This window comes from Hyaena hyaena, unplaced genomic scaffold (genome assembly GCF_003009895.1).
Source record: "Hyaena hyaena isolate Hyena2069 unplaced genomic scaffold, ASM300989v1 scaffold_660, whole genome shotgun sequence".
In the NCBI taxonomy this organism is placed as follows: Eukaryota; Metazoa; Chordata; class Mammalia; order Carnivora; family Hyaenidae; genus Hyaena; species Hyaena hyaena.
In genome coordinates, this window is record NW_024081292.1 from 516,757 (window position 1) to 529,162 (window position 12,406).

Genomic DNA, 12,406 nt, shown 5'->3' on the forward strand with positions numbered 1-12,406 from the left:
ACTGAACTCCCAAAATGCCATTTCCTTTTATATTTCTCTGCCTGTACATGCTGTTCCCTCTGGCGTGATTGCTTTTCCCATCTGTGTCTGTATGAAAAACTCCTACTTACCCACAAAACCCTTTGTGTCCTTTTCTGAATGTCCCTTTCTCTTTGAAGACTTGGATGAGGTTTCTTCCTCTTAGTGCTCCCTTAGCATCTTGTATATTGGTTTATAGCTCTTACCATATTGTGTTATAATATATTGTTGAATGTCTCCTCGGCCAACCTGAATATGCATTCTTTGGGGGCAGAGAATATGTTTTATGGATTTTATTCCTTGCTCATCGTAGTGCAATACAGGAGACATTAAATATCTCAACTGATTTCAACAATGTGCAAATGAATAAATGAATGAATGAGCTTTTCGTTTGTGATCATACCAAATATTCACATTTCACATATCATAACAAGAAAGAACTCTAGGGGCACCCAGGTGGCTCAGTTGGTTGAGCATCTGACTTCAGCTCAGATCATGATCTCACAGTTCATAGGATCAAGCGCCACATCAGGCTTACTGCTCTCAGTGCAGAGCCCACTTCTCATCCTCTCTCCTTCTCCCTCTCTGCCCCTTTCCTGCTCATGATTTCTCTCTGTCAAAAATTTAAACTTTAAAAAATTTTTAATGTTTATTTTTGAGAGAGAGACAGAGACATAGACAGAGTGTGAACAGGGGAAGGTCAGAGAGAGAGGGAGACAAAGAATCCAAAGACAGGCTTCAGGCTCTGAGTCAGCTGTCAGCACAGAGCCTGATGCGGGGCTCGAACCCACGAGCTGTGAGATCATGACCTGAGCTGGAGTCAGATGCTCAACCGACTGAGCTACCCAGGTACCCCTAATTTTTTTTAATTTAAAAAAAGAAATGACTCTAATTCACCTTTAGAATAAATGAACATGGAGACAGCCATCAAAGAAATGTTAATTTCATTTCCCTGGTGACAATAAGGTAGGCAGCCATCTATCTTGAAGTGGGGCAAAATTAAATAATTTCTTTTACATTTGATTGTTTTTATACATTGGTATTTTAACAAAACGGAACCTCCTCCAGGCACTGTCACAGATAAGACACTCTTTTTAATTTTTTTTCTATTTACAAAGTAGTTACCAGAGTGAGAATGATGACAGCAGCTTTTATGAAGTTCTGTTTCATTCTAAAAAAACTATGTGGGCATTGGAAGTACTTTCAAAAGGGAAAACATATTTCCCCCTGAAAATGGATGGAGCACTCATGTTCTAATTGTGTTTACTTCTAACTTTTTTAATCCTCAAGTCTTGTTAATGTTATCTTTCATAGTTGATTAAGTTAGAAAGCCTTTCTGTTGCTAAAGAATCATTTCACATAGGCATTCTCTCTCTGGCATCTTGAGCTGACATGGTATATTGTGATAACAGACCCAGTGAAGTGTTAACATTCCAATAAGAAAACAAGATAATGGCTTAGCAAGGTCTTCATAGCTAGAGCTTATAAATACTAATAAATAGTAGGGTTAAGATAAGACTTTAGCATCCTGATCAATAAACCAACACACAAGCTGAATACAAGAAAAGAAACTGATGAACTCACTTTTTTCTTTATTGGGTTGTGTCTTAAAACTCTTGACCTGAAACACAATAAAATGTGCTTGCTGCAAAGTTGACATTTTTATAAGAGAATAATAATCCCCAAAGAGAAATCTAAAATAATTTTTAATTTAATCCTATTTATTCTTTCACTCCTTCTACAAATATTTATTGAGGACTTAAGAAATGCAAAGCACCCTGCTATGGTCCATGGAGAGTAGAATCATGAGATGGAAATAGATCAAAGCCCTCAAGCCGCCCCACACTCAGCCTCTGGCAAAGCACAGCTCCGTTTCAGTCCCTGGTCCGGTGACCTCGGCCTCGTGTGGTGCAGCTTGTCGATGGTCGTGGGGACCGGCTGCTCCTGCAGGAGACGGTTAGTAGCTGTGGGGCAGAGGAGTGGGATGTTGGTGGAGAGGCTGGAACTGGGTGTGCGTTCCCTGCCTCCCCCCTGCTCCATCCCAACATCTGGAAGAGTTAAATCCAAGGAGGGGACCAAATTGATGGCATCATAGCCCTCACACACGTCTCCCCTCTGCTCTGGGAGAACACGGTCAGCATCCCTTCTTGGGCAAGGTGTGGTTTCTGTTATTAATTAATAAGCGTACATGTTTTTATTTCTCACTTTGTTTCATTAATGAAATTCTGTTAGCTCATTGCATGTCACCAGTGAAAGAGAAATTCTATAATAAAAAAGTCTCTTTAAGAATGAAAAAAAAAAAAAAAAAAAGCCCTCAAGGAGCTTTCAGTTAAAGAGATGAGATGAGAAAACATAACTGGGAAGAAAGGTAGAATGTGAAAAGCACTGTGTGAGGGGTGAGGACAGAGCACTGAGGGGCCCAGGGGGTCTGGGATCCCACCCAGCTGGGAACCAGGGTTCCTTGCCCCAAAGACAGCAAATTGAAGAACAATTTGCTAGAAGAAGAATATTCTAGGATGACACCAAATCTTTGGCTTGAATGACAAGGGGCAAATGGTTCTACTCACTGAGCATGTGTAGGGAAATGAGGGTGAGCTCATCCCAGTAACATAGGGACTAAGGATCAATGGGACACCCACGTGGAGATGCCTTTGTGGGCAATACAGTGTTCTTCCTCCTAACTTGCATCCATTGGATCTTCAGACTAATAAACTTATCTTTATTATGAACCAAATTTTCCCTTTCAGATACAAAGGTACACAAGTCTTATTTTCTATTAGATCACAAAACCTGGAAACTATTATGCAATGATAGCTTGATTTTTTTTTTTATATTTGTCTAATTGTGAAGCAGCAAATGGTAGTGGTTACACATGAAAAACATGGTTTTGAGTCCCAGCTCCTGCTTGTGACCTTATTTAGTCAGGTTATTTATTTTCTCTGAGATAATTTTCTCATCTGTAAGATAAGGAGAATTATCTTGGGACAGATTGTTATTGACACTGTAGTCTTGAAAATGTCTCTTTTGCCATGTAGAAGGATGAAGGGCATGATCTGTAGATTGAAGTTTGAAAGTTTTACTCTTGGCAGATTTGGATTTAGGCTGGAAATACCAGCTCCAAGATGGTGGCCCAAGCGCAAACAGGAAAACAAGAAAGTGGAGCAAGGAGCAAACCTATTCATGCAGTGGCTCTGGTGTGCATGGGTGGAATGAGACTATGACAAGGACCCCAAAACGCTGGGCAAACCAAGGCCCCCCATTACCTAACAATTTAGCTGCCAAAATACCAATGCCTTGGTGCAGAGTAAAAGTCCAACTCTTAACTATTACATTTTACTTCCCAACTCTGTCTGTTCTAAATTCCCAAAGCCCCAGGATTTCCATTACAAATGTGTCTGAACTCAAATAACCCTAAGTCACTTCCAAGAAGCTTCACAGAAGCTGAATCTGCGCAGTTCTTTAGTATCCAGAGCTATTATTTCATTAGGTGATCACACAGAGTAGCCTTTTGCCAATTTGCAAGGCAGACATTTCAAAGACTTGCCTACACAGTGGCATTAGTTCCATTATGTGGAAACGTGCAGTGCAAGGTAATGGAATGTGATGGCTCAGCCCAGATCTCACAGGGTAGGACATTCACCACCCGGCTTACTGTTTATGTTCTACCTGAGTAAGGCCACTGCCTTTTCATTCATTAGACAGTGCTGTCAGGAAAATGAAAGGATCAAATTTAAAGAGGAAAGGAACTTTCTGATCATTCCATTATTCCAGTGCTGGGAATGCATTTTGAAGCAACACTATATTTTTTAACTGCAAAGGCAGCTTTGAACTGTATCAGCTCAACTTAATGTATTATTTTCTCTGGGAAGGATGAAATAAGCTTTTCTGATGTGAGATGTCCTTATTTCAGTATTCATTTTCTTCCCTGGAGATGACATGTAGAGCATTAAGCACCTTTCAGACTTGAATTATCTCCAAAGGCAGTAACTTTTTCTGTGTGTTTCCAGATGGGGAAAGTTTATGTTATTAACTAGGTTACTAACTCAATATTCAATCTTTTTCATTCTTTCCCCCTTTGATATAGAATTAGCATGGGATTAAATGTTGAAGGAAAAGGAAACATAATTTGCTAAATTTTTCAACAACTCATGTAAACTGTGTTCAATTTAATCTGTAAAAGAAGTGAATCACCACAGCTACCCCTATCCCTGAGTTTGGAGTACTTTTGAAAAGGAGCAAAGTTGAAAATACTTAGTATTTTTATTATATTAAAAAATTTTTTTAATGTTTATCTTTGAGAGTGTGAGAGAGAGACAGAGTGCAAGCCAGGGGAGGGGCAGAGAGAAAGGGAGACACAGAATCTGAAGCAGGCTCCAGGCTCTGAGCTGTCAGCACAGAGCCAATATAGGGCTCAAACTTACAAACCGTGACATTATGACCTGAGCTGAAGTCAGACGCTTAACCAACTGAGCCACCCAGGTGCCCCCATACTTGAAATTTTTAGATCATGGATGGGGCTCTCAAGTCGGGCCAGCATGGCTGTGGAACTATTAGGAGTGTATATAGTCCCACACATAGCCACCTCAGTCAGCTGATCTTCTCTCAGACTGTGCCTTCCATAATGGGTGTGCTCTGTCTGGTCACTGTGGCTGTCTTGCAACTATTTTATTTAAATGTTTGTTTGTTTGTTTGTTTGTTTATAGGGATAGAGAGTGAGCAGGAGATAGGCAGAGAGAGAGAGGGAGAGAGAGAATTCCAAGCAGGCTTTGCACTGTGAGTGCAGAGCCCGGCATGGGGCTTGAACCCACCAACCGTGAGATCATGACCTGAGCCGAAACCAAGAGTCAGAGGCTTAACCGACTGAGCCACCCGGGCACCCCTGTCTTGAAGATATTATGTTCCCCTTAATTTGGTTCTGGAGTTAGGATATTCAGGAGAATGTGGAGCTCTAGAGTGTGTACAATCCTAGTTCAGTCCCCTAAGCTTTGCCTCAAGACATCTAGACCTAGGATGTCAAGAGGGAGCATTTCCAGGCATCTCTAGCAGTTCAAGTAGATTCCTTGACCAACTTGAATCTCCACTTGATTCTGCTGATAGGTGAACGGAACAATGGGAAGAGCTGGGCAGATTTTCCTTAGGAAACACCGGGTAATTGTGCCTTTGAGATTCAGGCCTCAGTATATCAGCCTATTCATAACTGACTGCACCCAAGAGAGGATACAAAATGAAGCAAATTTTGAAAACTAGTCAGGAAATCAGTAGACCCCTATGAGAAGGTGCTATTTTGCAACAAATTAATCATGATAGACAATATGGTAATTATCATAATATCTTCTCCTAGAACTCAGAGAATCAATTTTGCTGCCAGCAAGGTTAACAGTCAGGGCCGGCAGCACTGGAGCAGAAGCAGCAGGTGTGGGAAAGGCGACATTGCTTAATCAGTAGTTATCTTGACCTGCAAAGAGACATTGGTGTTTCCAGAATACTGAAGTGAAGTTTTGGAGTTTGCTAATTCATATGTGGTTTTTAGTAAAATAGGCAATATGATCATGGCTCCTGAACCAAGAAATTATTGTCAACATATTTTCTATACCAGTAGAAACATCTCAGGTAATGGCAATACTCCAGGCCCCTGTCACATTCTTCCATGCCTTTTCTAGGCTGTACAAGCTGTGCGAGCCGCCTCCCCCCATTGGAGAAGAATGAAGAGAATCCCCAAGGAACCCGGCAAGCAGAACCTTCTGAACACTAGACAAAGGACATACTGGCTAAACATTCTTCATTCAAGACAAATAAATGAATTTTTTTCTCTAACTCCTTCCCCATGGAGTAAATAACTAATGTATTTCTGGTACCTGGATATTTGTGCTGGAAATGGATAAGAGATCATTCAGACCATCCATAGCTTCACAAACTAATCTCTCTATGTATTGACACTAACTATTCATTTTTAGGGTAAATTTTATTCCTGGAATTTATGGGGAAAAAAACAGAGATAAATAATGAACCATTGTGTCTCCTCTCCCATTTATTAAAATTATTTTATCATGTTTGTTTTCATCTTCTCTGAATGAGATCATGTGATATGAATATTTCCACTTGAAAAAGTCTTTCACTGAAGAAAGATGGACACACCTTCCAAATCATCATACAGAAATGTTACAGACAACATAGACTGGGTGTTATTGTAGGTATTCAGTCCCCTACCTGCATCAGAGAAAGTATGATTTGGAATGGTTAAGAACATGCTTGACTCTGTCTCCTGAGGGTTTATTTCTCAGTAACAGAGAACAGAGCTGATTGCGGCTTCTACCAAGACTTTCTTCCTGCTGCTTGTAGGTATCCTTTGTGCCCATGGACAGTTCCAGCAAGCCAGTGCTGGTCTCTGAAATGACATGGCTTCCTAGGGCCATGTGTAGTGGCACTGAGCCTCCACCTGTGGCCAGGGTATGGGAGCGGTGGAGATCAGGGAGGTATAGGACAGGAGAGTGGAGTAAGGAAGGAAATTTAAGCCCATCTAAAAAGTCAACCTTTAACTTAGAAAGATACCTAAATTCTTACTTTTATTAAGACTTTCATATGAGATGTGAGACTGAAGAGAATACACCGTGCTGAGTTATTTTTCTATCAAGGAACGTGTACAACAATTAAAATAAAGCTTTATTTGTTGAACTGTACGAGGACTATTAGAGACCTTGATAATGTATGGAAGCACAAGGTGTATTCTATTTTCATTCTAAAATATACATAATTTTTATCAATTGTATGTTGATAAAATTATACTGTTTTTAGTATAATGAATACAGTAATGTTGATTTTGAATCTATAATTTTCAAAACAATTAAAATGCCCTTCCTGTGATTGTGATAATTATATGGATTTGGATTAATTTAGTTTGTGAAATGCTTTTCATAACTAAGGTATATACAGACAATTATTACATTTTAATTTATGAAATTTGATACTGATTTTCAAATGATCATTAAAAATCTTCACTGCCATCAGTTGTGTATTGAATAACAAAATACTGTGTTATATATATACTGGGTGTTCATACAGTGGTAAAGCTGATAAAAATTGTTCTTTGGCTCAGAAGCACTTAGGATTTTTGCGATAAGTCCACATATATAATGAGAAATCAACAAACTCAAAGTTTTCAAAGGAAAAGTAGAATTTAATGAAGATAATACCTTAACACAAATACCTATAGTAAGTATATATTAACTTTCAGAGATTTAACATTCTTGATATTATTATCAACTGATCCTGAAGGTCCATGACATTAGTCATTTGTGATTTTCCTGTACTTGATTGATTACATTCAGTGCAGCTAATGAGTGAGCAAAGGTGATCAACTATCAAGTATTTTTCATAATACTTGAAAATAAGTACTGTTTTCTAGTCACCATCCTAGAAGCCTTATTTCTCATTAGAAGGATGAAGGGATCACTTCAACACTTCAGTCATACTTTGCTATGTTTCATGGATGAAATTATCTGCTATTGTAGTAGGTATTGGTACTAATTAAGTGCTCTAAAGTTAGTAATGATTTATATTCTCATCAGTCACTGTCTTTTTTAATTATAATAAAAATTGTAGCTAACATTTAAGTAATTACTCTGTTACAAAGAATACCTCCAAGTGCTTTATCCCTATTTGTTGTTATTGTTTCACGAATCCTCACAAGGATTTGGGATGGTATCTTTTCATCAACCCCATTTCATGGTTGAAGAACTGAAGCAAATAAGGGCCCAGTGCCTCATCCAAAGCCACATGACTGACAAGAGGTAGAAGCAGGATTTAAACCCAGGAAGTCTGCCTTAATATATTAGGCTGCTTCTCCTTATGAACAGAAGAACTGTTGTAATAATACCAATTATTTGTTAGTAAAGTTGTGTTGCCATTAAAGTATACATTTTATATTGAGTAAAAATGAATGGAAACATGTAAAATGTCTTTAATATGTGAAAATCATAGGATTTCCTAGACATTTTACCATTCTGGATACACATTTTGAGGCAATGCAATGCTGTTGCAATCTGAAAAAGTAGATACCTCCATAATTGGAGGTAATAATTTTAGGTATGTTTTGAAATTCTGGAAAAGTATACCATATAAAATTTGACTATGATTCCAAAACAGTGGTAACAGTAAAAAAAAAAATATCGAATGAATAAAGATGATTTTCAATACCATAATGTACCTCCATGTGACATTGGATATTTAACTGGCCTTGAGTTTTTAGAATGAGTTTACCTAAATGCTCACATACTCCTCTACAACTCCTTGAAACGTTGCAAAGCACTACCAACAGTTCTCCCAAGTTCTGAGTTTGGACATTTGCCTCTCTTCACCTGAAAGGGAAGGTCATGCATAGAAATTTAGGTTCCTAACATGGGAGCTAAGTCAAAAATAATTGCTAACTAGTAATCCATAGCCAATACATCTTAAATATTCCATTATATCTTATAAAGTTATCTAATATTAAATGTTACAAACCTTAATATAATGTTAACAAAATGAGCAATTTGAAGAGACTGAAATTTTCCATCTACTTCTGTTACCATTTAACAAGAAGGAAAGAAACGAAGAATTTCTGTACTAGTTTTACTTCTGTTGGATATATAAAGTTGAATTTAGAAGGTAAGCTTTATTTTATGAACTAATATCCTAATCTTAGAAGTCTTACACTATGCTTTGTCTCTCTTTTTTTTAAAGATTTCTTTATTTGTTTTGAGAGAAAGAGAGAGCAATCAGGAGAAGGGCAGAGATAGAGGGAAAGAGAATCCTAAGCAGGCTCTGTGCTGTCAGTGCAGAGGCTGATTCAGGGCTCGATCCCAAAGCATGAAATCATGACTTGAGCTGAAATCAAGAATCAGATGCTTGACTGACTGAGCCACCCAGGCACCCCTAGTTTCTCTTTAAATCATATTCTTCCAGTGACTTAGCTTCCCTCTGCATTCAGTGGTCACTCTTCTTGTAGTAACAATGTTTAATTTAAAATTAGGCTAATTTGTTATGATAATATAATATATATGATATTGTAATGATACTGATTCTGACTGTATTGATTTAAATTTTGTGATAGTTAACTGAGTTCAGAGTGAAATGAAATTAACTTTGGTACTAACTATAAAAACCAAGAAAACAAATAGTTAAAAAATATCCTGAGGGACATATTAACTAATTAAAAAAAATAAACTATTTGGGGGGACATGGCTGGCTCAGTCAGTGGAACATGTGACTCTTGATCTCAGGTTTGTGAGTTCAAGCACCATGTTGGGTGTAGAGATTACTTAAAAAATAAAATCTGTAAAAAAAATAACCAAACAAACAAAGAAACTAGTTTTCAACCCTCTGAGCATACACATTTAATAGAAAAAATAATATTTAGTGACATGGATGCTTTTAGTTGAGAATTACTCTATGTATTTGAAAATAATGCATTTGTATGTAAAGTACTAAACTATTCTTTCATTAGTTCATATAGATCTTTTCCCATGTAGCATGATTTAAGGCTGATTACAAGGCATATTTTTATTCACTTGTATTAAAAAAAAATAATACTGAAATTTAAAAGAAATAACCATACTTTAAAGTCATTTTACTTTACATTTTACTTTAAAGGACATTTTTAGATATTTTTCACTAGTGATATTTCCTAATATTGAAACTATTGTTTAGTATGTGACTGAATTATTTCTCAGTTTTTGGAAACTGTTTTTGATTCTCAAAGACTTATTTTTAAGTGGATTCACATTGTAAATTATACCTCCCCAAAGCCAGTGGTAGTTATTCATTAACGTGTGTGTGTATGTATATGTGTGTGTGTTGAATTTGCTGAATGAATTGTCAGTTGTTCTGCTTAAGTATAAAGGCAAAAAGCTTTTAAAATAGTTTTGAATGATCCAATTAACTCCAATTAAGAAAAATATTCTGAATTCTATCATATTTTTGAGGTTTTAATGATAAGCCTTAGAAAAGTTTCACCCTACATGAGGCAGAAGAAATGGGGAAAAGTTATGAGAGGAATCTGGGCCAAGAATGGGCTCAGGCTAATTCTTTTACATATAGTGATCACAGTCTTCCTAGGTGCTGCAATTCTGTAATTGTTATTACAGTTAGTCTTTGGTTTAAAATTTTTTTTTACTACTTCAAGCCTTTGCCTTTAACAGTGATCTCAGCACTCATGGCCACACTGTGGCATGCATGAAAGACTGTATAAGTATGGCCTGTGCGTACTCTAGCTGTTGTTCTGTAGACATTTGTCCTACTTCGCTCAGGATAGCTTGCTTCTCTCACTGAGAAGAAACATCTGAAGTCTACTAAGATAGATGTAGAGATACCTATATACATTTTTATATACATATATATTTGCTACATTTTGTTTTATGATGTACATTATAGAAATTACTTAGGTGCTCATGTCTTGTTTGGGATGAAGATATGAAATATGGAGTTGTTCAATATATTGAGCATTTGTTCTGTAGGCATCAAGTTTGTCAAAATACACAGGAAACATGCCAGGTAGGCCATCTTTTGAACACTGACAGTAGTTTCCTACTCAATCTGGAGTCAATTTACCTGACTTTGGCATCCAGAAGAAGTAGCTGATTAAGAATAAAATTACTGAATTTTCAAATGATATCTCTACTAGAAATAGAAAGCTTTGGAGACTTTTGAGTGCAAATAACAGAATAAATGTTATCCATTAATGTACTCATTCCATAAATATGTTTGAGAATTCACTCTGTACAAGGCACAGACAGTGGGCCTTTTTCACGTGTGGGATGTGTTTGGTTTGAAAACTTTCACAGTATCTCTTTTGTCTTAATGGATGCTTGTGTCTTTTACTTGAGATGATATTATTTGTAATGTAAACCTATTCTAATACCTTGTAGGTATATATACTGTAAGAATTCAAGAATACTAAGTTGGTAAAATGCTTTAGAAAACATACACTTAAATTTGAGTATCTAATGCCTCAAGCAAATTTATTAGAGTTTCAGATGAATATGTATTTTTTTAACTTCCAAGTAAATGAATAGATCATAGCTTTTGCTTAAAAAATATTTTTATAAGTGTTCAGTTGAGAGTCAGTTGCTTTATGTATTTGAATATAATTTACATTTCATTGTTTTACATAGTTCAAGTACTTTACTATTTTAAATAGTAAAATATCAATTTTTTCTATAAATGGTAATTCTTTTGAATATATTCATATTTAACATGTATAACCTCCAAAATGTAATGATAAATTTCACCTGAGTGTATTATTATGAGTCAATTTTTCCTTTGTAAAAGGTACACATAACATAGTTTCAATCGTTCAATATTTTGTGAACAGGTAAAATGATCAGTGTCTTATGTATTTCATATCGTTTAATTTTGTGTTAAACACTAGAATAGTAGCATTGTGTCATTAGTGTCCATAATAATAAAGCAAAATGTAGCATTACCATTTCAGCTACTTTCCATTTAAATTTATTAAGCCAATTATGTTCTTATATGTTTGGGAGACAAAAATCTATGAAACACAGATTTTCACCCTTTAAGAGCTCACAAGCTCCATAGGAGAAACTTGATACACATATGAAACAAATGTACAAATATGAGCCAACTGGACAGGAAAAGAAGTTTAATATTCAGAAATATTGAAGGAAACAAAAATCAATAACTAGATTTTACTTTTTGGAGATTGCTTGTATTCCCTGAGCTTGCAAAACGTAATTCAGTAATAAGAAAATGGAATCAGCAAGCACAGCCTATTTTAGAACAGCATTTCACACACTGGTATTCTAGCGATGCTATTAAGTAAGACATGCACAAAGTATTTTGTGGTCAAAGTAAGTTTAAGACACAGAATTAAACTTGTTTTCATCATAGGATTTCTCTAACATTTTAATGTACTTATAAAAATCATGACTTTGGAGGAGAGAGATGGTATGCTATGTTTTCCAAATTTACTAGAGGGTAGGACATATTTCATAAAAGGTTTGTTAATATTTCCTTGGAACACACATATTAAACAAAGCACAATATGGTAAAACCATTCTAGAAATTTCATGGTAACATAAAGAGGAAAAAAGGTAAATACATTGATAGGAAATAATATAGCCTTGGAATACCATCAAGGCTTAAGGGAAGAAATGGCAGATATTGACAAAAACCGTAACAGTGGATTGGGATTAAAAGCAGCTTGTAATATAATATTTATTCTCTTCCAATTGATCTATGTTCAGGATATTAGAGGGCAAAGAAGAGCTTATTTCATACAGAATTACAAATGTCTACTCTCCGTTCTAAACATGGCAGCCCTATAATCTGATCAGATGTTGGAGTAGACACTATTTTGTCAATCCTTGGCTCCAGTTTGCCATGTTTTCTG

At 36.2% G+C, this 12,406-nt stretch overlaps 1 protein-coding gene across 1 annotated transcript in view; it reads left to right on the forward strand.

Moving 5' to 3' along the window:
* Nucleotides 1-6,864, forward strand: part of PREX2 (phosphatidylinositol-3,4,5-trisphosphate dependent Rac exchange factor 2) — a 299,267-nt gene extending 292,403 nt beyond the window's left edge. The window contains exon 40 of the mRNA XM_039216921.1: nt 5,679-6,864. Within this exon, the coding sequence (XP_039072852.1) occupies nt 5,679-5,724 (46 nt within the window). The 3' untranslated portion in view covers nt 5,725-6,864. The remainder of the gene's footprint in view (nt 1-5,678) is intronic.
* The last annotated feature ends 5,542 nt before the right edge of the window (nt 6,865-12,406 follow it).